Source organism: Pungitius pungitius, chromosome 5 (genome assembly GCF_949316345.1).
Source record: "Pungitius pungitius chromosome 5, fPunPun2.1, whole genome shotgun sequence".
Lineage (NCBI taxonomy): Eukaryota > Metazoa > Chordata > Actinopteri > Perciformes > Gasterosteidae > Pungitius > Pungitius pungitius.
In genome coordinates, this window is record NC_084904.1 from 23,737,309 (window position 1) to 23,760,848 (window position 23,540).

Genomic DNA, 23,540 nt, shown 5'->3' on the forward strand with positions numbered 1-23,540 from the left:
TGAGAACAGTGAGAAGTAATTTTTTTCACATGGATTTTTATTTTTGTTCAACCAATTCCAGCAGACAAGTGTAACAATAGCATATTTAGAAATATAGTACTTTCAGAAATTCAGGTAGCCTATAGGTAAGTAGACCTTCTGTAAACTATGTTTTTTTAAGTAGACCAATACTTTCAAGTACATTCAGAACATATATTTTTTCAGACGTGGACTTAGTTACCCTGGTCCTTAAACCAGTCATCTGGTGCAGTGTGGGTTGGGTGTGGGTCCTTGTACGTCCACGCTAGCTGCTAATTGTGTTGCGTTGAGGTGATACTTGAGGCTCGATGTGAATTCCTTGTTGCACAGCTTGCACACAACCACGCTCTTATCGACGCTTCCATCCGTGTGTTTATTATAAGAAGATTTCCCATTCACGGGGCCACCCGACACGGTCTCGTCAGCTTCTTCGTTCATGTTCACTGTGGTTTGTTGTTGTCTGAAGTCATGGACGCTAGTTGGTGCTCCAGTATAATCGGTCCTCCGAAACTCATCCAGTGAGAAACGTTCCGCGGTGCAAAAAAAAATGTAAAAATGCGTCAAAAATGTTTAATGTGTTATTTTTTGTGTAATTAATTCATCTTAATTCACATTGTAATTAATTAACGCGCTAAAGTCCCGGCCCTACTATTTACATTTACTATGTACATTTACTATGTCCCTTTACCTATGCACATGTACTATGTTCCATTAGCTATTTACATTTACTATGTTCCATTAGCTATGTACATTTACTGTGTTCCATTAGCTATATACATTTACTACGTCCCTTCAGCTATGTACATAGTCCAAGTATCAAAATCTACATTAAATATAAATAAATTCAGTGGAGTAAAAGAGATGTAGTAGCATTATAACACTCATAAAACTGAAGCATGTACCAACATGAACAGAGTGAAGGTAAATACTTTATTAGGAGCACAGAGGCTCAAATACAATGTCCTTTATAGAAGTCAACTTACTTCTTATACCAATACACGTGTCATAAGGGAACTCATACATATACAGAGATAAAGTGACGGTTGAATTATATTCTGGGCGTGTTTATATTCTTTTTCTTTGAAGCTAATGGTACCCATCAAACTTTCGATTTATTTATATGATTATTTACCAAGATATTCATTGAGAAAATCAGAAACAAATCATGTAGAACCATTAAAGATACTAGAATTTTTTGTTTTATGTTTTTTAACATAGGTTTCCATTGAACTTGCCAGAGACCCAATTTGGGTCTTTCCCGCACGGACATGAGGGACTAATGATATTAATATTGATAGAATATGTTACACTTAGGAATTTACATGGTTTAAATAGCTATGAGCTTCTTTAAAATGAATCAGGTGACCAGATTTAGGCGACAGGCTGGTCGTTCACTCTTGCTAACATATTAGCATACAGCCAATGTTACGAGACATTGTGCTAATAGATTAGCATTGAGTTTGCTTTTGCCATGGGTGTAGCATCACTTCTATCACCAGTCAAGCTAACTTAAATATTAGTGCGCAGAGTTACTCCACAACATTTATGAGAAGTGTTACTAAAGCTAAGGCTACTATAGCTCTAGTATGCTTAAGTGGGAGCGCAGCTCGATAATACTTGAAAAATGCATACAAACATTGCATTAACTTAGTGACGTTGTGGCTACAAGATATACTGAGCTAGCATTCAAAGCTAACTAGCATGCTAGCAAACCAGCTGGTTAGATTGCTAACGGTGGAAACATTTCAGGACTAGTATCATTCACATGGACACCAGCGGCTTCAGTAAAGTGGACTCTGATACGTTAGCTCGCTCTTACGTTGGTCGAAACTGTTTTGCTAGTTAGCCCCAGAGCATCGCTTGAGCTTTAGCATCATGCGTGCTAATGTGTTAGCAAGTGACCGACAGGACGATCCAGCAGAAGCCTTCTAGTGTTCAATGCACACACGTCACAAACCTTTAAACAAGGAACCGGTAGCATGCAGACACAGGGTTATACCGGCAAACCCCATTACCCATCATGCAACAGTTTTATTACGTGAGTCACCGTGTTTGAACGAAGAAACATGTCAAATTTTACAAAGTTCTGGACATTTTAGAGGATTTCGGTCTGTCTATCTGTCTCTCTCTCTCAGCCAGTCTGTCTCTCTGTCTCCTTGTCTCTCTGTCTTTCTACCTGTCTCTGCCTCCCTGTCTGTCTCTTTGTCTCCCTCTCTTTCTACCTGTCTCTCTCTCAGCCTGTAGCCTCCCATCACAGCACCATGGTGGGGATGTGGTGGACCAGAGACGCCGGGTGAGGCATGGAGGAGAGCTGCGGCGGGTGAGGAGGAGGAGGACCGTGAGGAGGAGGAGGGGAGCGAGCACCATGCACCCCGGCAGCCCCGGCGGCGGCCCCGGCGGGTCGGTGCCGCGCGCTCTTCTGGTGCGCCCTCAGCCCGGCCAGCTGCGAGTAGGCCGACTGGCACACGTGGCACTTGTAGGGCCGCTCGCCGGTGTGCAGCCGCACGTGGTTCCGCAGCGTGGACGACTGGCTGAAGCGGCGGTTACAGAAGCGGCACACGAAGGGCTTGTCGAGCGTGTGGATGCGCATGTGCGAGCGCAGGTTGCTGCGCGAGTTGAAGCCGCGGTGGCAGATGACGCAGCGCATGCGTCCCAGGCTGGATGAGGAGGAGGAGGAGGTGGAGGAAGAAGAGGAGGAGGACGAGGAGGAGGAGGAGGACGAGGATCCTTCACTGGTGTGAAACTCATCTGAGAGGAGGAAGATGGGGGGAGGGGGGGTGTATAAGTACATCCCTTTGATCCTGATAAAAGTCTCAGACTCAAACAACATCAAATAAAATGATTGACTTGACTTTGACAAAAAAGATATTATATTCTAGAACGTACGTTGTAAAGATCATTCTAAAGTTTGAAAGTCAAATAGAATGTCAGCGATCAATAATCGGTCTTTACCCGTCTTGGTCTTCTTGCTCTGCTCCTCGTCTCCTCCCGGAATTCCAGGGATTCCCAGGAAGGTGTTGTGAGAGTTTCCGTACCAGACGAGCAACTCCTGGTCGGGGGGGATCGTCTGAGGAGCAACCGACAAGGAGGTTCATCATGGGAGAACCCGACCGACTCCTAACAACAGTACTGACGGTCTGTCGGACAGCAGAGGGCGACACACTCGCTGATGAAGATCAAAGAACATCTTAGGGGCTCCTCACCTTCCTCATTTCGCCTGAACTGGTGGAATTTATTTTTGACCTCTAAAGGTCCGTTTGACCTCAGAATTGATTGGTTTCCATGTACGTCGCAATCAGAGATCATTACTGTTAGCATCTAATACACGTTGCTTCACTGACCTCGACGGCCTTGTAGACGATGCTGCTGCCGACCTGGACCACCTCCAGGTTCTGCTCCTGCTCGTTGCGGGCACACTTGATGTAGGTCATCCAGCTCCTCTGGTCCTCCTGGCTGGCGTCGATGAAGTACCTGACGGTCCCGTCCTCGTTGAACACCTGGGGGAGGAGGGGGGTTGTACGGCCTCTTTCAAATGTTCTGGTTGAGTATTTTTGTGAGATTGGACTGGATTAATGGGAACGTGAACATGAGCTCCATCTCCACGTGGACCTGAGTGTGAAGGCAGATAGAGCACGGGACTGACCTCCCACATCAGGTTGTTGTTCCGGTACAGGTCGATGTGTTCGGGGGCGATCAGGCGGCCGGTGAACGGGCCCATCTCCGTCCCCGCTTTGATCCACGTTTTGGAGAAGATACCCAGACCTTCTCCTGAAGCACACAATGATACTCAGACTCCTCCCACATTATAGCATAGCACAGTTCCTTTATAACATTTCAAGATCAAATGTAAACATCAAAGCAGAGATTTGAATGCTAAATACTAACAGCGTACCTGGGACGGAGCTCTGAGCGATGATCACCTCACTCGGTAAAACCAGACTCGACAACTTCTGAACCTCTGAACAAAAACACCACAAATCATTTATTCATTTCACACTTTATTTCATCAACACAACGTTTGAAAAACTAATATTTGAAACACAGATGAGACACCAACAAAAGCAGCGGTTTTCTTATAAAACTTTACATTTTAGCAGATCTGCAAACATGAAAAAAAATCTTTGCATGACACCAAAGTCACTTTATGTGTGCTATAAAGAGGAGGAAGGGGGGGGGATACGAAGGAGGAGGAGGAGGAGGAGGAGAAGAAGGAGCACCAACTAAACAAACAGCACGAGGTGTCTCCGATGTGGCACGAGACTTAAAGCCGTAGAAGAAGAACGGAGCGGCGCGCAGCAGAAAGAATCCGTTACCGGCGGACCGGGAGCTCCGGGACTCCCGGTTCTGACTCTAACGGCACCGCACAAATTGTTGCGAACGAATTTAACGTTAAAATAGAATTTAAGTATAGTAAAAAAAGTAAAAGTTGAGTAAAGAAAGAGAGAAGGCCGTAAGTGAAGTGTAAGCTTTTTATTATTTCGTTCAGCGGTTTAAGGTTTAAAAGCCGCAGAAAGGAAATTATAAATTGTTAAATTACTTTATATGGTATTTTATATTTTGAGTAAAGATACAAACAAGGAGCACAGTTATAATGGTTATATTAATAATTTCGTAAAACAATTGAAGCCGTCGGCTTCATTTTTGATTGATGACGTAAATGATAATTAATATAAAAACTATTGAATGACCTTTGTCTTTGTAGGTTATAACTCATTCTATCAAAGAAAACACTTTATGAATATAAATGAATAAATAATAACAGGCAGCAGTGAAGTGTTCTTTGGGATTTATTAAAGAACGATGCGTCCTTTTTATAAGATGATTCTGTTCAATATTCAATATAAAAATCAAAAAAGAAAGCAATATAAATGTCTCGGGCACTGACCTCCGGAGAAGGACTGCGCGAGCACCTCGGCGGTGAACGCGGTCTTGGGGCTCGCGCTGGGAGCAGCGCGGTCCTCGTGCTGCAGGTGGTGCAGGTGGTGCAGGCCGTGCAGGTGGTGCTGCTCGCCGAGCACGTGCCTCCAGCGGCCGTACAGGAAGCTGTGCAGGATGTCCGACGTGATGATGTCCGCGAGGGACAGCGGCTGCTGCGGCTTGAAGCCCGACTTCAGGCCCAGGGGGGCGGGGGGCAGCACGGAGCCCATGGCGGGGACGGGGGGCCCGGGAGGAGGAGGAGGAGGAGGAGGAGGAGGAGGACGGGGTCCTGCAGGAGAACAGGTCAGAGAATCCAAACTAGAGCTCGAGGAAGGAAAGATCGTCTTGTTCTTCTGCAGATAAAATGAGAAAAGTGTCACGAGCCGAAGTGTCACACAAGTTGTTCTCAAGTGCTGCAGGTCTCAGAGGGGGAGGTCTATATAGAGCCCGTCTGTCTGCCCGTCTGTCTGCCTGCCTGTCTGTGGGCTGTGATCACCTCCTCTGTAAAGGGGAGGGAGAGAGAGAGTGTGTGTGTGTGTGTTCTGCTCTGCCTCTTGACACCAAAGAAACACTCAATTAGGACTTAATGAGAGGACAACAGTCAAAGACCGGGACCAGGACCAGGACCAGGACCAGGTAGTGGTGATTACACCTAGAACAATAAAGGTTATTCAAATATTCATTCATTACAGCGGTTAAATATCACGTTAATATAATGTTACTAAACAAAAAGACACAAGGCTTCAGCAGTGGAATGTGAGCAGAGGAGGAGGAGGAGGAGAAAGAGGAGGAAGAGAAGGAGGATGAGGAGGAGGATGAGGAGGAGAAAGAGGAGGAGGAGGAAGAGAAGGAGGATGAGGAGGAGAAGGAGGAGAAAGAGGAAGAGAAGAAGGAGGAGGAGGAGGAGGAGAAAGAGGAGGAGGAGTAGGAGAAAGAGAAGGAGGAGGAGGAGGAGAAAGAGAAGGAGGAGGAGGAGGAGGAGTAGGAGAAAGAGAAGGAGGAGGAGGAGGAGGAGAAAGAGGAGGAGGAAGAGAAGAAGGAGGAGGAGGAGGAGGAGGAGGAGAAAGAGGAGGAGGAGTAGGAGAAAGAGAAGGAGGATGAGGAGGAGGAGGAGGAGGAGGAGGAGGAGGAGAAAGAGGAGGAGGAGTAGGAGAAAGAGAAGGAGGATGAGGATGAGGAGGGGGAGAAAGAGAAGGAGGAGGAGGAGGAGAAAGAGGAGGAGGAGGAGGAGGAGAAAGAGGAGGAGGAGTAGGAGAAAGAGAAGGAGGAGGAGGAGGAGAAAGAGAAGGAGGAGGAGGAGGAGGAGGTGTGCAGCAGTGTGAGTGACAGAGCAGGAAAACAGATTACCAGGACAACAGCTGCTGTCTTCATCCCTCCATTCACCCTCCTCCTCCTCCTCCTCCTCCTCGTTCTCCTCCCGTCGTCTCTCAACAGGATTATTATTCTTTCTTTCACTCTGATCTGTATTTATGAGCTTTTAAACATTTATTGTCGACTCGTTAGCGCAAGACGCGACACACACACACACACACATTTCTAAATGATCATTTTATATTCTAATATTTCTTATATATATATATAAAATATATCTTTTATTTTGTCAAATCTTTAAATAAAGTAAGATAAAAAACAACAAATGCAATCAGTTAAAATATAAATAAAGAAGATTTTTAGATGAATTTATTCTTGTTTCTCACCGCATCGTGGAAACAATGAATCATATAAAATATAATAGTCACATATATTTTATAAATATAATTACTTGAATTGTTTCATTTGAAATGAAACGTTAAAACCTCATAAAGACAATGACATCATTCATTTCATGCTTTTCTCTCCTTTCTTCTGAACATGATTTAAAGATATCGATAATACATCAAATCAATCAATCAGGTCCCACTGAGAGGAGGAGGAGGAGGAGAAGGACAATACAGGAGGAGAAAAATGAAAAGAATAAAGGAAGGAGGAGAAGCAGAACAGAGAAGAATAAAGAAGAAGGAGGAGAATTAAAGAGAAGGAGAATAAAGGAGGTAGAGAAAAATAAAGGAGGAGAGGAAGAATAGAGGAGGAGAATAAAGGAGGAGAACCGGCAGGTGACGGGCACGTGTGGATACAAGGGGGGAGAGAGGAGGAGGAGGAGCAGGAGGAGGAGGAGCCCTAAGTGCTCTGTGATATTGTTGCGTTAATGTGATTATCCTCATTAGCATTCATGCTAATAATCCTCCTTTAAAAGCCTTTTAATAACCATCAGCAGGAGGAGGAGCTGTCAGCTGCTCGGGGTACGAATCAAACGCACCCTCTGCTCCTCTTCCTCCTCATGTTCATCACGTTGTTGTAATAATGTGACGCGTCCTCACAAATCTTTAGAATCCTACAGAAATCTTTAGGGGATTTTATTTTCTATGCTCTTCTTCTACTTCTCAAATATCGAAGATTTTATCAATTATTTCAATAGAAACAAAGTGATGTATTAAATAATTATTTATAGTATAAATGATAAAATTCCTCTTTCACCCGCAGGACAATATCAAATTACTATCACTATTATTATGCATTTAGAAGCTATGCTATGCTATGCTATGCTTAATCAGTCCAATAGGGGGCGCTCTGTGAGATGAGCACATGCCACATGAGAATTACCCCCCCCCCCCCCCCCCCTTTATGTCAGGTTTTGCAGGGTTCCAGCAGGCCACAAAACAATGCAATGTATATATATGTATAAACTCATATATTCATAATTCATATATATATATATATATATATATATATGAATATATAGTATTTGTTAGGACCAAAGCGTACGTGTTTATGGCTGATATGAAAAATATTAAACATCACTTTTTTACTGCTGATCCCAGTGCATCATGGGAAACATTTGGACTGGATCCAGAACGCCATCACTTTAATGTTTAATCAGGTCTGTCACACACACACACACACACACACTTCATCTGTACTTACAGAGCTACTTCCTGTACTTTATGACCACACACCCACCTACCCCCCCGGCAAACACACACACACACACACACACACACACACACACACACACACTGCCAGTAACTCTCTCGGTGTTCCATTCCCTTTTTAACTCCTGCTCACGTTGTTAAGAACCTCACATCCACCTGCACAACCACCAGAGGCCGGATCACCAGAGGCCGGATCACCTGGGACAGGATCACCTGGGACCGGATCACCTGGGACAGGATCACCTGGGACCGGATCACCTGGGACAGGATCACCTGGGACAGGATCACCTGGGACAGGATCACCAGAGGCCACGTCAGGGACATGGATCCTCATGAACACTTTTATCAAGACTAATGTTCATATATCTGCTTGATAATGCCAAACATCTAAGTGCTCATTTAGGGACTCACTGTCTTGTCCTGGGTGAGGAGTGAAAGGTCAAAGGGCAAAGCAGAAACCAGTGAGAGAACGCCAGTTTAGGGCCAATAGAAATCTTTTACAAAACGTTAATGGTCTTCCTAATTCAGTGGGTTGTTCTTTCGCCTTCAGAGCTGCTCACTTGACCTGTGATCTAAAAAAATAAATCTACCAGAACCAGAGAACTTGTTCGACTGAATTCTTCCAGATATCCTCCAATTCTGCTCATGTTTTTTTCAGTGTGTGTGTGTGTGATTACAGTATTGTCTTAATGACAGATGACATCATGCCGGCAGTCAGACCATCTGTCTCCGCTCTGGGAACATGAATAAATCATAAATCATACTTTTCATTTTAGGACACCAAGAGCTGCTTTGACACACAAACACTCATAAAGCACACACACAGATTCACACACTGAGGCTTAATGGGGGGGTTGTGTAAGTGTATTTAATTCACCACAGAGGGTCATTAGAGTGACTTCCTGTTTCACTTCCTCCATGTTCATCATCTACAAACCATCAACATGTCTTCGTGTTTGGGTCTCTGGAGGCAAATCTCAAAGCTAACCGCTAACTGCTAGCACGCTAAGGTGTCCCTCAGTTTGTTCAATACTTTGCTCAATAAAGTTTTACTCAAAAGCCCTTTATTTTGTATTTTAGTGTCAGTTCTTTTATCTCTTCATTTTGCTTGTTTTTGGTCTGTTTTGTTTGTGTTTGTAAAGCGCTATAAAAAAACAGTACGACTTTCATTATTACTGGTATCCAGACTGATGAGGTTAAATCACTCAACATAAAGCCCATGTGAGATTTGGATGAAAAGTGAAATGTTGCTGTAGTTTCATTGAGAACAAGACACTGGAGTCAGAAAGAATGAGCCTGTTTATTCGCTCGCATGTTAATCATCTTCCTCACACACGACTCTTTATCATCAGGTCAATAGAATCTAATAGAAAAATCTTCAGCTTACAGTTTAGAAAAACAACAGAAACCAAAAGAAAAGAAAGGCTCCCCGTCGTGGGGACGAGGGCAAGAAGATCTGACCCGGAGTGGGCGGGTCCTGATCCCCCCCACCGGTCACACGGGCGGGTTGGGGGGGGGGCAAGCTGACGTCCACTCCGGCGCCTTTTTCTTTATTACATTTTTTTTATCACTAGTGCTCTCCTCGTCTCGGAGCGCCACGCTAACAGAGCTGATGTCACATGTCACATGGCAGCGTGACGCCGTCCGGACGGACAGACGCAGCAGAAGAAGAGATGGAGACCGGTAGCCTAGCAGTCTTGAGGAAATAAACTCACTCTCTGCTTCTCTTTGTGAGACACACACACCAGAATTAAACAATATAATTTTTAACAGGATAACAAAGTATATTTTTAACTGGAGAGCACCCGCCAGAAAGTGGAGATTTACACAAACCTTATCTCATTGACAAACTGAATACTCAAAACTGGATGAAGAGATTTAAATAGACCCCTTCTCATTATTATCATTATTAAACACAAGCAGAGCCACTGATTCAATATTCAACTCAAACGCCAGATCAGATCAAAGCCAGATGAACCTCTGTGGCCCTACACGCAACGAGCTAACGGCTAGCTAACACCCCCCCACGGCTAGCAAGGCACACGGCTAGCTAACACACACCCCCCCCCCCCCCCCCATACACACACGCTTACAAAATTAACCAAAAGATACGGCTAACAAAACACACGGCTAGCCAACACCCCCCCCCCCCCCACACGGCTAACAAAGCACACGGCTAGCTAACACCCCCCCACACACGGCTAGCTAACACCCCCCCCCCACACACACACACACACACACACACACACACACGAGGCGAAGAATGGAATCACACCTCTACAAACTTGTCTGCAATTATGCAAATTAAGCCAACAATTGAAAATTGAAAACATGGGTTAAACAAGCTAACAGGAAGTAGAAAAATACTTCGATGTATGTGTTTAAAACAAATTCAAAACGACATTGGTTACAGAAACCTAATCCAGCCTTCACAGACTAACCATCCAAAACACAACACAGCTACAAGTTCAAAAAGCCCGGTTTAGCTAACGAATATCCGCTTCACTCGTCCTGCTATGCAGGGAGAACTTGTCAACACTGACACGTAGCTGAAAGATGTCGCTCACCAAGCAAACGGTGCAGTTCTAACAAATAAATGGATATTAAACCTAAATTAGTTATTTGGAAATGTTTCACATTGTTCTGACAGTTTAATAGCTAGTATATTGACATGTTCAGCAGACAATGATATTCGTGATTATTTAGATGACAGGTTTACAGTCTCACTAAGCTAATGCACGTTTAGCTAGCCGGACAAAGAGATACAGCATCAAGCTAGAAAAATAACAAACAGCTACGTTACGCAGTTAAGCTAACTCAAGTTCATGTGAACAATTTGAATGCTACATCTGCGTCACGTGGGGCAAAAGCACATCACTGACAGATGTGACTCCGTTAGCTAACTGTGTAGTTTCAGTAGATAAAAGGATATTCAACATACATTCACTATTTTCAATTGTTCCGCATTGTAATTTGTTAGCAGGTTAAATTAAACGCAGAGATTCTTTTAATAGTAAAGTGGATGACATTTGTGTTAATTGAGTTTCATTTAGAAGTTAATTTCACTGCAGCTTCTTTAGGGGCATCTATTCACTAGTTCCCCTTACAGTTTGAAGTAATATTTTTTTTATCAAATGGGAAAATAAAAAATAAAAAATTGCCAATTGTCAGTAAAAGCTAACGCATTAAGCTAACACATAACATTAGGTCACATTGCTAAGCTAGCAAATGAAGCTAATACACACTCATTGTTCGGGACATCATTGGAGTTCGGCGGTTGGCAGATATAAAAACAAACGAAACACATCCGCTCCGCTAACGACACACTTGAGGTAACGCAAATCTCTCTTTGCCAACTTCCACATTTAAACAACGCACCATTACGTCAGGAATAGAATCAATAACTTCATTGATCAGCTACTAACACTTCTATGAACAAATCGTCAAAGTAGAGACGCAGAACTAACATTTATTTCCTCCCCTTTTATTGTAACGAAAGTCAAGGTTGGGGGTTTGAATCCCGTGAAGGACCACAGAGAGATCTGGCTTTAGGCAACGCAATATAAATTGTCATTTATTCATCAGCACATCATAAAAACTAAAGAATCACTAAAGAGATACAGGAATAAGAACTATTTAACCAAAGGAAAAACCAATAGACGCGTCATTGCCTCCAAGATGGCGACTTAACAGGTAAAATTAGACCGAGAACAAACGCACCCAGCGAGCACAATTTAGTACAAAAAACAGTTTGTCTCCGACGGTAAAACATTAAATTTCCATCTGACACTATTAAAATATTTCTATGCCAAAATAATAAAATACAAAAGAAAAACAGCAACTGAGAGTCAACACACAATCTGACGCATGCTTTAAAACATTATCATAAACAATATTAATATCATCTGAATTTCTTACTCAAGACTGCTAAGCCTTATATACCGATTTCTTATTGGAAAAAAACTAAAGCAAAATATAGATTATACTGGATTTTTTTGTTTTGTTCAAAGCCACACTGATACACCTTTAACTTCAAGTTTGATAAAAAAAAAACAAACAAAGAAAAATCGGGTCTACGCTGTGAAAGGAGACCAGAGGCTAGTCCAAAAAATATCTGCCCGACAAAATATCAACTTTGTAAGGTTAAAAAAAAAAGAAAGAGTTCGTGATTTCAGTTAATCCATACGTTTTTTTTTCTCTACAAAAAGGAGGAAGCGGCAGAGCGTTGCTAGAAACCCCGATTTGGTTGCCGTCGATGTCGGTCTAAGGGCCTTCACTGGTGAGGGAGGGGCCTCTAGTGATCCTGAAGAGACAGGAAACGACATCATTGTTCGCCCTCGCTCACCTTAGGGGTCGGAGGTCAAATAAAGAAATGAGGTTATAGTTGAAGTATATGGAACCACAAAACAACATCATACATTTGAACAATATTATGTATAAAATGTGCCCAAACAGACTTAAATATCTTTAAATTTTATCATTAATTACATATTTCAGTTGATCATATTGTTCACAGTCATCAGATCAACAGGAGGAGGAGCTAGTAATGTTAGCATCACCGCTAAGGGCTAACCAGCCTCTGTTGGTCCTCCCCGGCTGAAGACCAGGTGAGTGTGTTACCTGTATCTGGGTAGCGTTCCACAGGTAGGGCTGCTGCTGCTGCTGCTGTCTGTAGTATTCTGCTATCGCTGCAGTGTAGTCTGGAACCGAACTCTGCTGAGACGACTGAGCTGCAGACACACATGGGGACATGAGGGGACACGCGTGAGTGATTCAGCAGTTACTGCTTAGTCACCAGAGGAACAGGCAGACAGACAGGCAGCATACTCTGCTTCTTGTAGTAGTCCTCCCAGGCCTTACTGTAGTCGGCCATCAGGCCCTGAGGTGGATTCTGTTGACCTACAGACACAAACACACAGTCCTGAACCACCGGAGTCTGTCCAGAGTAACCATTCACTACGTTAAAGACAGTCACACTGGGTCTCCGTGTGTGTCTGTGTGTTACCAGGGTCTTGTTGTCCAGCGTTCTGCCAGCTGGTCTGGTAGGTGTTTCCCCAAACCCCCGTCAGGAAGGTCTGACCGCTGCCACAGCTGCACACACACACACACACACACACACACACACACAATGAGAGCATGTCTACACACTGGGACACAATGGTCACTTTGAAGCAGACTTACTTCTGGTGAGCAGCAGGATTCTGAGTGAAAGGACTGAATCCAAAACCTCCGTTACTCATGATGCCAGAACCCTGAGGACCAGACACATCTTCTGTTAGACCTCCACCCAAACTACACAATGCTCCACCCTGACTCCATGCATCATCCTCCTAAGGACCACACTCAGCTGGTGCGTTTGTTTTGTGTACCCCGATCTTGTCGTCTATCAGCTGGCGGGCCAGGTCCATCTGCTGGGCGGTTCCTCTGATGGTGAAGACCCGGGTGTTGGGGTCAGTGGAGGGGGGGGGGTTCCTCTGCAGCTCCACGTGGGCTCCAGACTGCTGGTTAATACTCTTAATGGTTTCTCCACCTGCAGGTACAAGTACAGGTACTTATACTACCAGTACGACACACTGCTCATTGCAATACCACGTGTTTCATTGACAAACATTTGGGTTCCTCACCAGTACTGATTATTTCTCTAAATTAAACAGAACTGATAAACTTCCTGAAATTCCATGAATTTATATAATATATATATATTATATATATATTAGGGCCGGGACTCGATTAAAAATATTAATCTAATTAATTAGAGGCTTTGTAATTAATTAATCGAAATTAATCGCATTTTAATTGCATAAATATTTGACCTGAGAACAGTGAGAAGTAATTTTTTTCACATGGATTTTTATTTTTGTTCAACCAATTCCAGTGTAGCAATAGCATATTTAGAAATATAGTACTTTCAGAAATTCCGGTAGCCTATAGGTAAGTAGACCTTCTATAAACTATGTTTTTTTAAAGTAGACCAATACTTTCAAGTACATTCAGAACATTGGTTATTTTTTCAGACGTGGACTTAGTTACCCTGGTCCTTAAACCAGTCATCTGGTGCAGTGTGGGTTGGGTGTGGGTCCTTGTACGTCCACGCTAGCTGCTAATTGTGTTGCGTCGAGGTGATACTTGAGGCTCGATGTGAATTCCTTGTTGCACAGCTTGCACACAACCACGCTCTTATCGACGCTTCCATCCGTGTGTTTATTATAAGAAGATTTCCCATTCACGGGGCCACGTTCATGTTCACTGTGGTTTGTTGTTGTCTGAAGTCATGAACGCTAGTTGGTGCTCCAGTATAATCGGTCCCCCCGAAACTCATCCAGTGAGAAACGCTCCGCGGTGCAAAAAATAAGTGTAAAAATGCGTAAAAAATGTTTAATGTGTTATTTTTTGTGTAATTAATTAATCTTAATTCACATTGTAATTAATTAATCGTAATTAACGCGCTAAAGTCCCGGCCCTAATATATATATATACACTAAATAATTGCTTCAGGATGGGGAAAGGTCTCCTCCCCTCCTCTACCTTTTTGTATTCCTCTGTCCTCCCTCCTCTCCCCCCATCCTCCTTGGGGCCATTACTCCTTTGTTAACCAAATGAGGAGTCCTTTAATAGAACTTTCATAGCAGCAGAGAATAAATCTACCGTTTCTGGAGCTTTTAAATCTCAACAGGTTTTGTTGCTCTTTTACTTCCATTACAACGTTTCTTAATCTCATTAAAAAAACGTGTGCGGGTTAGTGAGTGTGTGTTTGTCACAGTACCAGGCAGTTTTGCATAAGAAGCTGTGTTCAAACACGTGTCTGGTACTGTATGTTTGTGCATGTTAGGGTGCGTGTGTAGACGGTAGAGCATTTAGTGTGTCTTGAACGAACACGAACACACACGCACACACACAGTCTAAACACCCAGTGCTTAACATTTCTCCCCCCGACCCATGCTTTTATTTTGGAGGCTGCTGCTCAACCCTCTTGACCTCCACACACACTTTAATGGGGCTTGAGTGCTGCTGGTTGGTCATGTGACTGTTCTCCAGTTAAAATGAAAGCCGTGCAAGTGCTTCTGTGTGTTCAGCACGCACACACACCTTTGCCGATGACCAGGCCGCACTTGTCAGCGGGGATGGTGTAGGTCACTTCCTGAAGCGGGCCCGGGGAGCCCATGGTCCAATCGCCGCGACCTCTGACCCTGCCGCTCCGCAGAGCCGAGCCAAAGCCATCACGCTCCTACGAAAGAGGAGGAGAGGAGGAGGTCATCACAACTCAGAGTAGATACTTGACTGTGTGTGTGTGTGTGTGTGCGTTACCTGTGCGGTCTGGATGAGCTCGTTGATGAGGTGGACAGCATGCTGGCAGCGGTCTGGCTGACCCATCACCATGGCAACACGCTCCGGACTGATGCCATCATCTAGGGGGGGGTCAAAGGTCATAACAGGAGTCAAGTCGACTGCCTAAAGGCTCCATCACACCTGACTACCTGGTTATATAAGAAACTCTTTATGAACCCGTGTGATCTGTGGGGGACAATGACTTTACGTTGAAACTGGATTATTTGATGTAAACCAGCGTCGGAAAGAAATTTCCTCCCCCAAAAATATTATTTTGCCCCCATAACTTCCAAAAATAATTATAATTTAGTTAACAATTTGGCCGGATGATGTCGCCACACCCAAAATCAAATGCTTTAAAGAGAACACGTATTTACCGTGCCGTCAACCATTGGAATAATTGCCCATGTAAAATAAATATCAGTCTCTTTCAAGTACTATCTGAGAATGCACTATTTAAAATTCTAAGTAGGGAATGGACATATTTACTGTATGAATGAAATAATGAATGTAATACTGTAATAACATATTGTGAAATATTTCTAATTATTTTTATAATGTACATGTAATGTTTTATTGCTTTTCGGTTTTTTTTAGACCCAGGAAGACTAGCTTGTCCCATTTTGGTGACAGCTGGAGATCCTTTTAACAATAAACAATAATAAAACATACCGGTGCCTAAAAAGTGCCTGAACGAGTACTTTTCCCCCCTTTCTATTTAACAAACAGTTTAAAGTATACGTACAGAGTCTCTGTACGTATTACTTCATTAGAATTTGGGGAATATTAATGATTTATTTTAATCTCATTGTGCAGGAACTAAAGCTATTTAACATATATTGAAAGCATTTGTGTTGGATTGACGCTCCTTGTGAGTCTTGATGTATTAGCTTCGGTTGGAGGAAGACCAGCCGCATTTTTTGCAGGCCACTGGAGGCACTTGAACACTTGAGCTAGCTAACACTAGCTAGCTCTGATTAGCTACGCTAGTTAACTAACATTAGCTACGGAGGCTTGTTAGCTAGCTAACACTAGCTAGCTCTGATTAGCTAAGCTAGTTAACTAACATTAGCTACGGAGGCTTGCTAGCTAGCTAACACTAGCTAGCTCTGATTAGCTAAGCTAGTTAACTAACATTAGCTACGGAGGCTTGCTAGCTAGCTAACGTTAGACAGAGTGCAGTCAGTGATGTTTCTCCTCTCCTCATAAGTTACTGCCATCTTTTGGTTAACAGCCAATCCTCTATCAGTTGAGACAGTAGTTGAGTGGGGGTTTGTTCTTTGTTTTTACAGAAGCATTGATTAATCAGCTCAATTACAGAGAGACAACTGTGGAAGCTGTGAATCGGATGCAAAGACAGCGTTCTGCAGAATGCTCAAGCTGTTTGACATTGCCTCACATGTTGCCTACCATGAATAACATTAAATGAGTCTGATTTATGAAAAACTGTAGACTACTGCCAAATCGTCTTATTGCTGCCATTTGATGATACATGCATATATAGGAAGCAAAAATAAGTATATTCATTTTTTTTAACAAGAGGTTAAATGTTATTTCACAAGTTTAAAAAATGCCCCCAATTTCTTATAAAATGCCCCTGGTTTTCCATCGGTGGGAAATAATATGTAAATGTCCCTGATGTAAACCCACCTGCTTTGAACTGGATCCGGACTCCGGCGTCGTTCTGGATCTTCTTGATCATCTCTCCGTTCCTGCCGATCACGATGCCGACGGCAAACCGTGGAACCGGAACCTGCAGAGAGACGGACTAGACATGAATGGACCTTTTAAAAAAGTGCTTGGGACGGACGCTCGGCACGCTAGCTGCTAACGAGTGCTAACACGGTGCGCTTGATTGTGCGTGTCGTACGTCCAGGCTGGCGCCTCCCAGGCGAGCGCTGAAGTCGTTGCGTCCCGACCTGAAGTCTCCGTCCTTCTCCCGGATCACCTCCAACACCAACTCCCTCGCCGCCTGCAGAGAGACGGGGTCAGCTGGGGTCACGGAACATCTGTTTTAACTGACTCACACTGCACGGTCCAGATGAAATCAGTGATAGTACACCGACGCATCACCTTTGACCCGTACCTGTACTTTGTACGGGTCTCCAGAGATGCGGAGAGGTTTGTCGGCTCCCGTCGGCATCGGACCGTCTTGGATCATCATCATCTTCACACCTGCTCGCTCCTGAGCAACAACAATGTTGATCAGACACGAAGGGGGGGGAGGCTATGTGGTGGCGCTATGTCTTTACGAGCCAATCAGAGAGGTTATCCCCCCCCCTCTAACCTGACTTCATTCATAAAAGCAGTCATTTAAAATCTGTTCAGTATTGAGGTCACATTTTTTACTAATGGGCATCATTATCTCTTCATGTGACCTCGTCTATATTTTGGTTTCAATCAGCTGTTCTAAAGCAGCCGATCGATACAGTAAACACACCTTCTGATCTCATGATGATGTCATAAACTCATGTTCTCCGGATATGGGAGACAATGAGCAGAAAGAATGTTTTCACTTCCATGGTTTCCATGGATACAAAAGCCTTCCCCGCTCCTGAAGACGTTCTTACCTGCAGCTGTTTGATGGTGTCGCCACCTCGGCCGATCACCAGCCCCACCTTGCTGGCCGGGATCAGCATCTCCTGCACGGAGGCGCCGCCCTCACCGTCACCGTGGAAACCCGGACCGTTCCTGCAGCGATCCACGATCTGGATCAGCAGACGCTTTGCCTGCCTAGACACACACACACACACACACACACACACACACACACACACACACACACACACACAGGTGGTGAGCGGCAGGTGGAGGTGAGCGGGTGGTGTTATTAGGAGGAGCCAAATGTTTAGAAACTCACTCAATGCTCTCTGGAGTTCCAGTCAGGGAACATGGCCGCTCCATCAGTCCTCCGCTGTCTGTAACACACACCATGCTCCACTGAGAGGCTTCTTATCAAAGTGTCACTCAGACTATTTAACTACAAGATATTTTGATATTTCTTATTTTCGTGGCCATGGGTCCCTCCTCACTAAGCGACCAATCAGAGGAGAGACAACCAGAAAAGACCGCCAGCTGTTTGAGGATCTGAGGAGCATCAGAGATGAAGTGAGCGGTAACAGCGGTACGAGAGAACCACGAAGAACCAGAAGACAAATCAGACTCACCAGCAGCGATCTGGATCTTGCAGCCGGACTCCAGCTGGATCCTGGTGATCTGTTCACCTCCTCTCCCAATGACTGCAGAGAGCAGAGCGGCTCTGTGTTAGAGCTTCACACTAACTGAGGTTACATGAAGAATCCTCGTGGGTTGGTTCACAGGTTCTAGATCAAGTAGACGGCTAAAACTAAAATAAACATTCCACGCCAGATTAAAGGTTCTGGATCAGGACAAAAGGTTTCTGCGTCATTCAGAAGGTTCTAGGCCTGGTTGAAGATAAACACAGCTGATGTACCTAAGGTTCTAGGTTCTACAGCAGATTGTTGAACAGGTTAAACACAGCCAATTCAACCAGGTTCTGGGTTCTAGTAGAAGGTTCTAGGCTACCTTTTGGTCAGACTAGAGGTTCTTTCTCAGGTGGAAAGGTTTCTGTCAGGTTCTGGATTAAACCACATAAAGAAGGGTAAAAGAAGATAAACTTCTAGTGAAGACAAATCAGCAACTCTACTCTGATTGGACGAACAGCGGGAAGCAGCGAAAGGTCGGAGGTCATACTCACTGAAGCCGACCATCCTGTCGGGGACCTTGTAATCCTCTGTGATTACTCTGCTGCAACACACACACACACACACACAGATTATGTTGATGCAGACTGTAGCTGATCAATAAACACTTATCCACACACCACACTGTGGTGTGATGAACACACCTCGTTATGCGAGTGTCATTACCCCCCCGATGTGTGTGTGATCAATGTGTTCTGCTCATCGTACCTTTGATGCCCCATGGCTGCCAGCTGGTTACCTACTGATGGACAAAGACATGGATTAGATATCAATCACTTCATTTGATCCGTGGAAGAGACCTGATGGCTCTGCTGACCCAAAATAACAGACCTGCTTCTGCACCACAGAAAGAAAACCCATAACCACTCGGCTGGCAACAAAACATCCAACAGCTGACCTTCAGTACGGTCAGACTTCCAAAAAACACTGTTCCTTGACCTCTGGAGAACGTCACAGGGTCAAGGAAAGGTGGTTAGGAGAGTTAACGAGGAGTTAGGAAAAGCTACATAGTTGTGATGGAGGAGACGCATGTTGGTGACGTCACAAAGAAGCCTCTGAGATGCCTTCAGGTGTCCTTACAGTGTGAGTCATGAAGACGACACTAACAAGCAGCTTCAAAGGAAAACTTTATTAACATACATGAGTCACGCTAACGTTAGTCACATGATCTACACTTCTACGAACGGACCAATGACACGTCACTATCTAAAGATGTGGGACGCAATAATCTGCTCCCCTTTGGTTCCTTTGCTGAAGGAGCTGAGGGAGCATTGAGGCTCCTTTCCTTAGCATTAGAGAATAGAACAGCTCTCCTTATGACATCACGTCCACTACGTCACTCAGTGAGGAACCTTCCTGAGAAGCCAGCCTCTGTCTGCCTGTAGGGTCCGTCTGTCTGTAGGTCTGTAGGGTCCGTCTGTCTGTAGGGTCTGTCTGTCTGTCTGTCTGTCTGTAGGGTCCGTCTGTCTGTAGGGTCCGTCTGTATGTAGGGTCCGTCTGTATGTCTGTCTGTAGCGTCCGTCTGTCTGTAGGTCTGTAGGGTCCGTCTGTCTGTAGGGTCCGTCTGTATGTAGGGTCCGTCTGTATGTCTGTCTGTAGCGTCCGTCTGTCTGTAGGGTCTGTCTGTCTGTTGCGTCCGTCTGTATGTAGCGTCCGTCTGTCTGTAGCGTCCGTCTGTCTGTAGGGTCCGTCTGTCTGTAGGGTCCGTCTGTCTGTAGGGTCCGTCTGTCTGTAGGGTCCGTCTGTCTGTAGCGTCCGTCTGTATGTAGGGTCCGTCTGTATGTAGGGTCCGTCTGTCTGTAGGTCTGTCTGTCTGTAGCGTCCGTCTGTATGTAGGGTCCGTCTGTCTGTAGGGTCCGTCTGTCTGTAGGGTCCGTCTGTCTGTAGGGTCCGTCTGTCTGTAGCGTCCGTCTGTATGTAGCGTCCGTCTGTATGTAGGGTCCGTCTGTCTGTAGGTCTGTCTGTCTGTAGGTCTGTCTGTCTGTAGCGTCCGTCTGTCTGTAGGGTCTGTCTGTAGGGTCCGTCTGTATGTAGCGTCCGTCTGTATGTAGGGTCCGTCTGTATGTAGGGTCCGTCTGTCTGTAGCGTCCGTCTGTATGTAGGGTCCGTCTATATGCAGGGTCTGTCTGTCTGTAGGGTCTGTCTGTAGGGTCCGTCTGTCTGTAGCGTCCGTCTGTCTGTAGCGTCCGTCTGTCTGTAGCGTCCGTCTGTATGTAGGGTCCGTCTGTCTGTAGGTCTGTCTGTCTGTAGGTCTGTCTGTCTGTAGCGTCCGTCTGTATGTAGGGTCCGTCTGTCTGTAGGGTCCGTCTGTCTGTAGGGTCCGTCTGTCTGTAGGGTCCGTCTGTCTGTAGCGTCCGTCTGTATGTAGCGTCCGTCTGTATGTAGGGTCCGTCTGTCTGTAGGTCTGTCTGTCTGTAGGTCTGTCTGTCTGTAGCGTCCGTCTGTCTGTAGGGTCTGTCTGTAGGGTCCGTCTGTATGTAGCGTCCGTCTGTATGTAGGGTCCGTCTGTATGTAGGGTCCGTCTGTCTGTAGCGTCCGTCTGTATGTAGGGTCCGTCTATATGCAGGGTCTGTCTGTCTGTAGGGTCTGTCTGTAGGGTCCGTCTGTCTGTAGCGTCCGTCTGTCTGTAGCGTCCGTCTGTCTGTAGCGTCCGTCTGTATGTAGGGTCTGTCTGTATGTAGGGTCTGTCTGTCTGTAGGGTCTGTCTGTCTGTAGGGTCTGTCTGTCTGTAGGGTCTGTCTCTTATGCATGGACTCCCTCACCTCCGTCCTCTCCGGGTCTTTTCTGGCCTTGGTAGTACAGTGATGGTTCCACATTTCCTGAGGAGCTGTTGAGGTGAGACATTGCTTCTCCACCCATCTTACCCACCATCTAAAGGAGAGAGGGGAACAGCTGTAACACTTTCATTCATTCATTCATTCATTTCATTGAGACCACACTACTGCAGGACACACATGCAAAGTCCCCCGGTGATTCACTCTCGTCGGTACTTTTGCATACTTCGGATGGACGTCGGGGGGTGGGGGGGGGTATCGGGAGCTGCTTCCACCAGTCTGCCAAGAGACCCGCCCTCCTCTGGCTCTGATTGGTTTGTTTCAGGTTCACGGCCAATCAAACCAACGATGGCAGCAGGATTTACCGAATCAGGGGCAAATAGGACGAGTCTTCACAGAACTCGGGTGGGATTATTTGCATGTGATGCTGCATTGAAGACAACTGGGAAAATACGGGACAAACCCTGCGCTATTTCATGCTCAAATACGAGACGATTCCGTATTTTAAGAGACGGGTGGCGACCCTAGTCTGAGCGCAACTGGTCACTGTTTGGCAACACGCACACCAAGGATCGAAAAACACTGAGCCATCCTCAATCAATACCTGCAGCATCCAGATCAATACCTGCAGCATCCAGATCAATACCTGCAGCATCCAGATCAATACCTCCAGCATCCAGATCAATACCTGCAGCATCTAGATCAATACCTGCAGCATCCAGATCAATACCTCCAGCATCCAGATCAATACCTCCAGCATCCAGATCAATACCTGCAGCATCCAGATCAATACCTGCAGCATCCAGATCAATACCTCCAGCATCCAGATCAATACCTGCAGCATCCTGATCAATACCTCCAGCATCCAGATCAATACCTCCAGCATCCAGATCAATACCTCCAGCATCCAGATCAATGCCTCCAGCATCCAGATCAATACCTCCAGCATCCAGAGCAATACCTGCAGCATCCAGATCAATACCTCCAGCATCCAGAGCAATACCTGCAGCATCCAGATCAATACCTCCAGCATCCAGAGCAATACCTGCAGCATCCTGATCAATACCTGCAGCATCCAGATCAATTATTCTGTTACTATGCCATCAATAACTACCCGTGGGGGGGGCTATTGATCGTGGCCTATTGGTAAAGGAGGAACCGGTCACAGTAGGTGGTGAGTTCTGAGTTCCCTGAAATAATAAAACCACCTGAACTCATCAGGGTATCACCGGCTCACTGTCACTCACACTGGACTTCCGGGATCGACCTCACCTGTACCTGTAGTTCAGTCTCGCACGCAGTGACCCGCACACGCACGCACGCACGCCGTGTGTGACGACCTGTCCCTCTGTAGGCGGACACACTGTACATGACTGTGAGGCCGTTGCATAACACCAGCCTAGTTCATAACCAACTTACAGTCAACAGCAGCCTACGGGGGAGGGGGAGGGAGGAGGTGCAGCCTACGGGGGGGGGTCCCCCCCCCCCGCGCGGCTCGCTGAACACACGTAGACCCGGTGGACTCGTGGATCGGCACCGTGTTTCTGTCTCAACAGGTTGCCTCCAGCCTCAGTGACACGTGTGGCCAAACTTCTGCAGCCCCCCCCACCCCCCACGGTCCCACCGCGCTCCCCATCCGGACTGACAGCTCCACAAACTCCCCCTAAACTATCCCCCGAACCGTGTCAGCCACAATAAAGTGACCCATGCCGGCCACAAGTGCTCCACCAACTGCTTTCCGAGCTAGTTAGCATGCTAGCCCGTGTGTGTGTGCGCGCCTGTGTGTGCGTGTGTGTGTGCGCGCATAAGTTAGGAGTTAGCAGCCGAGAAACACGGGGAAATCCGAATAAAAGTGCTTTGGCTCGGTCCAAACGGCCCAGAAAGGAGGCGTACGGAGCTCCGGTGTTGTTGTTACCTGCCGGGCCCTCTGTAAAGCGTCGGCCAGGCCGTCTGACTTCAGCCCCGGCTGGTTCATCGAGGCCTGTCCCTGCACCAGCTCCGCCATCATAGCTCTACTTGCTAGCCGTTAGCTGTTAGCCGGATTAGCTCGCACTGCTAACTGTGCTGAGGCGGACGTCAGAGAGTGGCTAGTGGGAGAGAGACATCTCACTCTGACGGGGTTCTGCCCCCTCCCGACTCCAGAAGTAAAGGGATTTCTAAAACTGGATCCACTGGTCCTGTTACACGTTTTAGAAACGAGACACATGTGACAATACGATCGATATTCAATAACCGATTTGTTTTCTTGGGGGTAATCCCACGCGAGCATAACAACAATACAACCATTTAAGGAAAAACAATTATAATACTGT

The 23,540-nt window shown here is 45.7% G+C and overlaps 2 protein-coding genes across 7 annotated transcripts; both read right to left on the minus strand.

Moving 5' to 3' along the window:
• Window positions 1–934: 934 nt before the first annotated feature.
• On the minus strand, window positions 935–5,355 carry prdm12b (PR domain containing 12b). The gene is made up of 6 exons (XM_037482927.2): window positions 4,904–5,355; window positions 3,911–3,976; window positions 3,662–3,786; window positions 3,360–3,515; window positions 2,971–3,085; window positions 935–2,766 (listed from the first exon to the last, which is right to left on the minus strand). The coding sequence occupies exons 1-6, from the start codon at window positions 5,163–5,165 to the stop codon at window positions 2,270–2,272; spliced, it is 1,221 nt and encodes a 406-aa protein (XP_037338824.2). The 5' UTR covers window positions 5,166–5,355; the 3' UTR covers window positions 935–2,269.
• A 6,281-nt stretch (window positions 5,356–11,636) lies between these two features.
• On the minus strand, window positions 11,637–23,324 carry LOC119225267 (far upstream element-binding protein 3-like). Of its 6 annotated transcripts, none has more exons than XM_037483007.2 (18): window positions 23,144–23,324; window positions 21,217–21,325; window positions 19,163–19,193; window positions 18,949–18,995; window positions 18,398–18,469; window positions 18,091–18,148; window positions 17,801–17,963; window positions 17,317–17,415; window positions 17,101–17,202; window positions 16,881–16,998; window positions 15,210–15,310; window positions 14,991–15,129; window positions 13,274–13,434; window positions 13,086–13,156; window positions 12,910–12,995; window positions 12,732–12,803; window positions 12,525–12,634; window positions 11,637–12,249 (listed from the first exon to the last, which is right to left on the minus strand). In XM_037483007.2, the coding sequence occupies exons 1-18, from the start codon at window positions 23,234–23,236 to the stop codon at window positions 12,229–12,231; spliced, it is 1,653 nt and encodes a 550-aa protein (XP_037338904.2). In that variant the 5' UTR covers window positions 23,237–23,324; the 3' UTR covers window positions 11,637–12,228. The 6 variants fall into 6 exon arrangements, with proteins under 6 accessions (XP_037338904.2, XP_037338903.2, XP_037338902.2 ...); XM_037483006.2 differs by having other exon boundaries at window positions 18,949–18,998; XM_037483005.2 differs by having other exon boundaries at window positions 19,163–19,196.
• Between the last annotated feature and the right edge of the window lie 216 nt (window positions 23,325–23,540).

Coding starts and splice junctions, on each gene's coding strand:
- prdm12b (XM_037482927.2), bottom strand. CDS start 5,165: ATGGGCTCCGTGCTGCCCCCCGCCCCCCTGGGCCTGAAGTCGGGCTTC. Junction 3,787..3,910: donor CGCTCAGAGCTCCGTCCCAG/GTACGCTGTTAG, acceptor TGTGTGCTTCAG/GAGAAGGTCTGGGTATCTTC. Junction 3,086..3,359: donor TCGTCTACAAGGCCGTCGAG/GTCAGTGAAGCA, acceptor GTTGCTCCTCAG/ACGATCCCCCCCGACCAGGA.
- LOC119225267 (XM_037483003.2), bottom strand. CDS start 23,236: ATGATGGCGGAGCTGGTGCAGGGACAGGCCTCGATGAACCAGCCGGGG. Junction 19,197..21,216: donor AAGACCCGGAGAGGACGGAG/GTGAGGGAGTCC, acceptor TTTGTCCATCAG/TAGGTAACCAGCTGGCAGCC. Junction 18,149..18,397: donor CAAGATCCAGATCGCTGCTG/GTGAGTCTGATT, acceptor TGTGTGTTACAG/ACAGCGGAGGACTGATGGAG.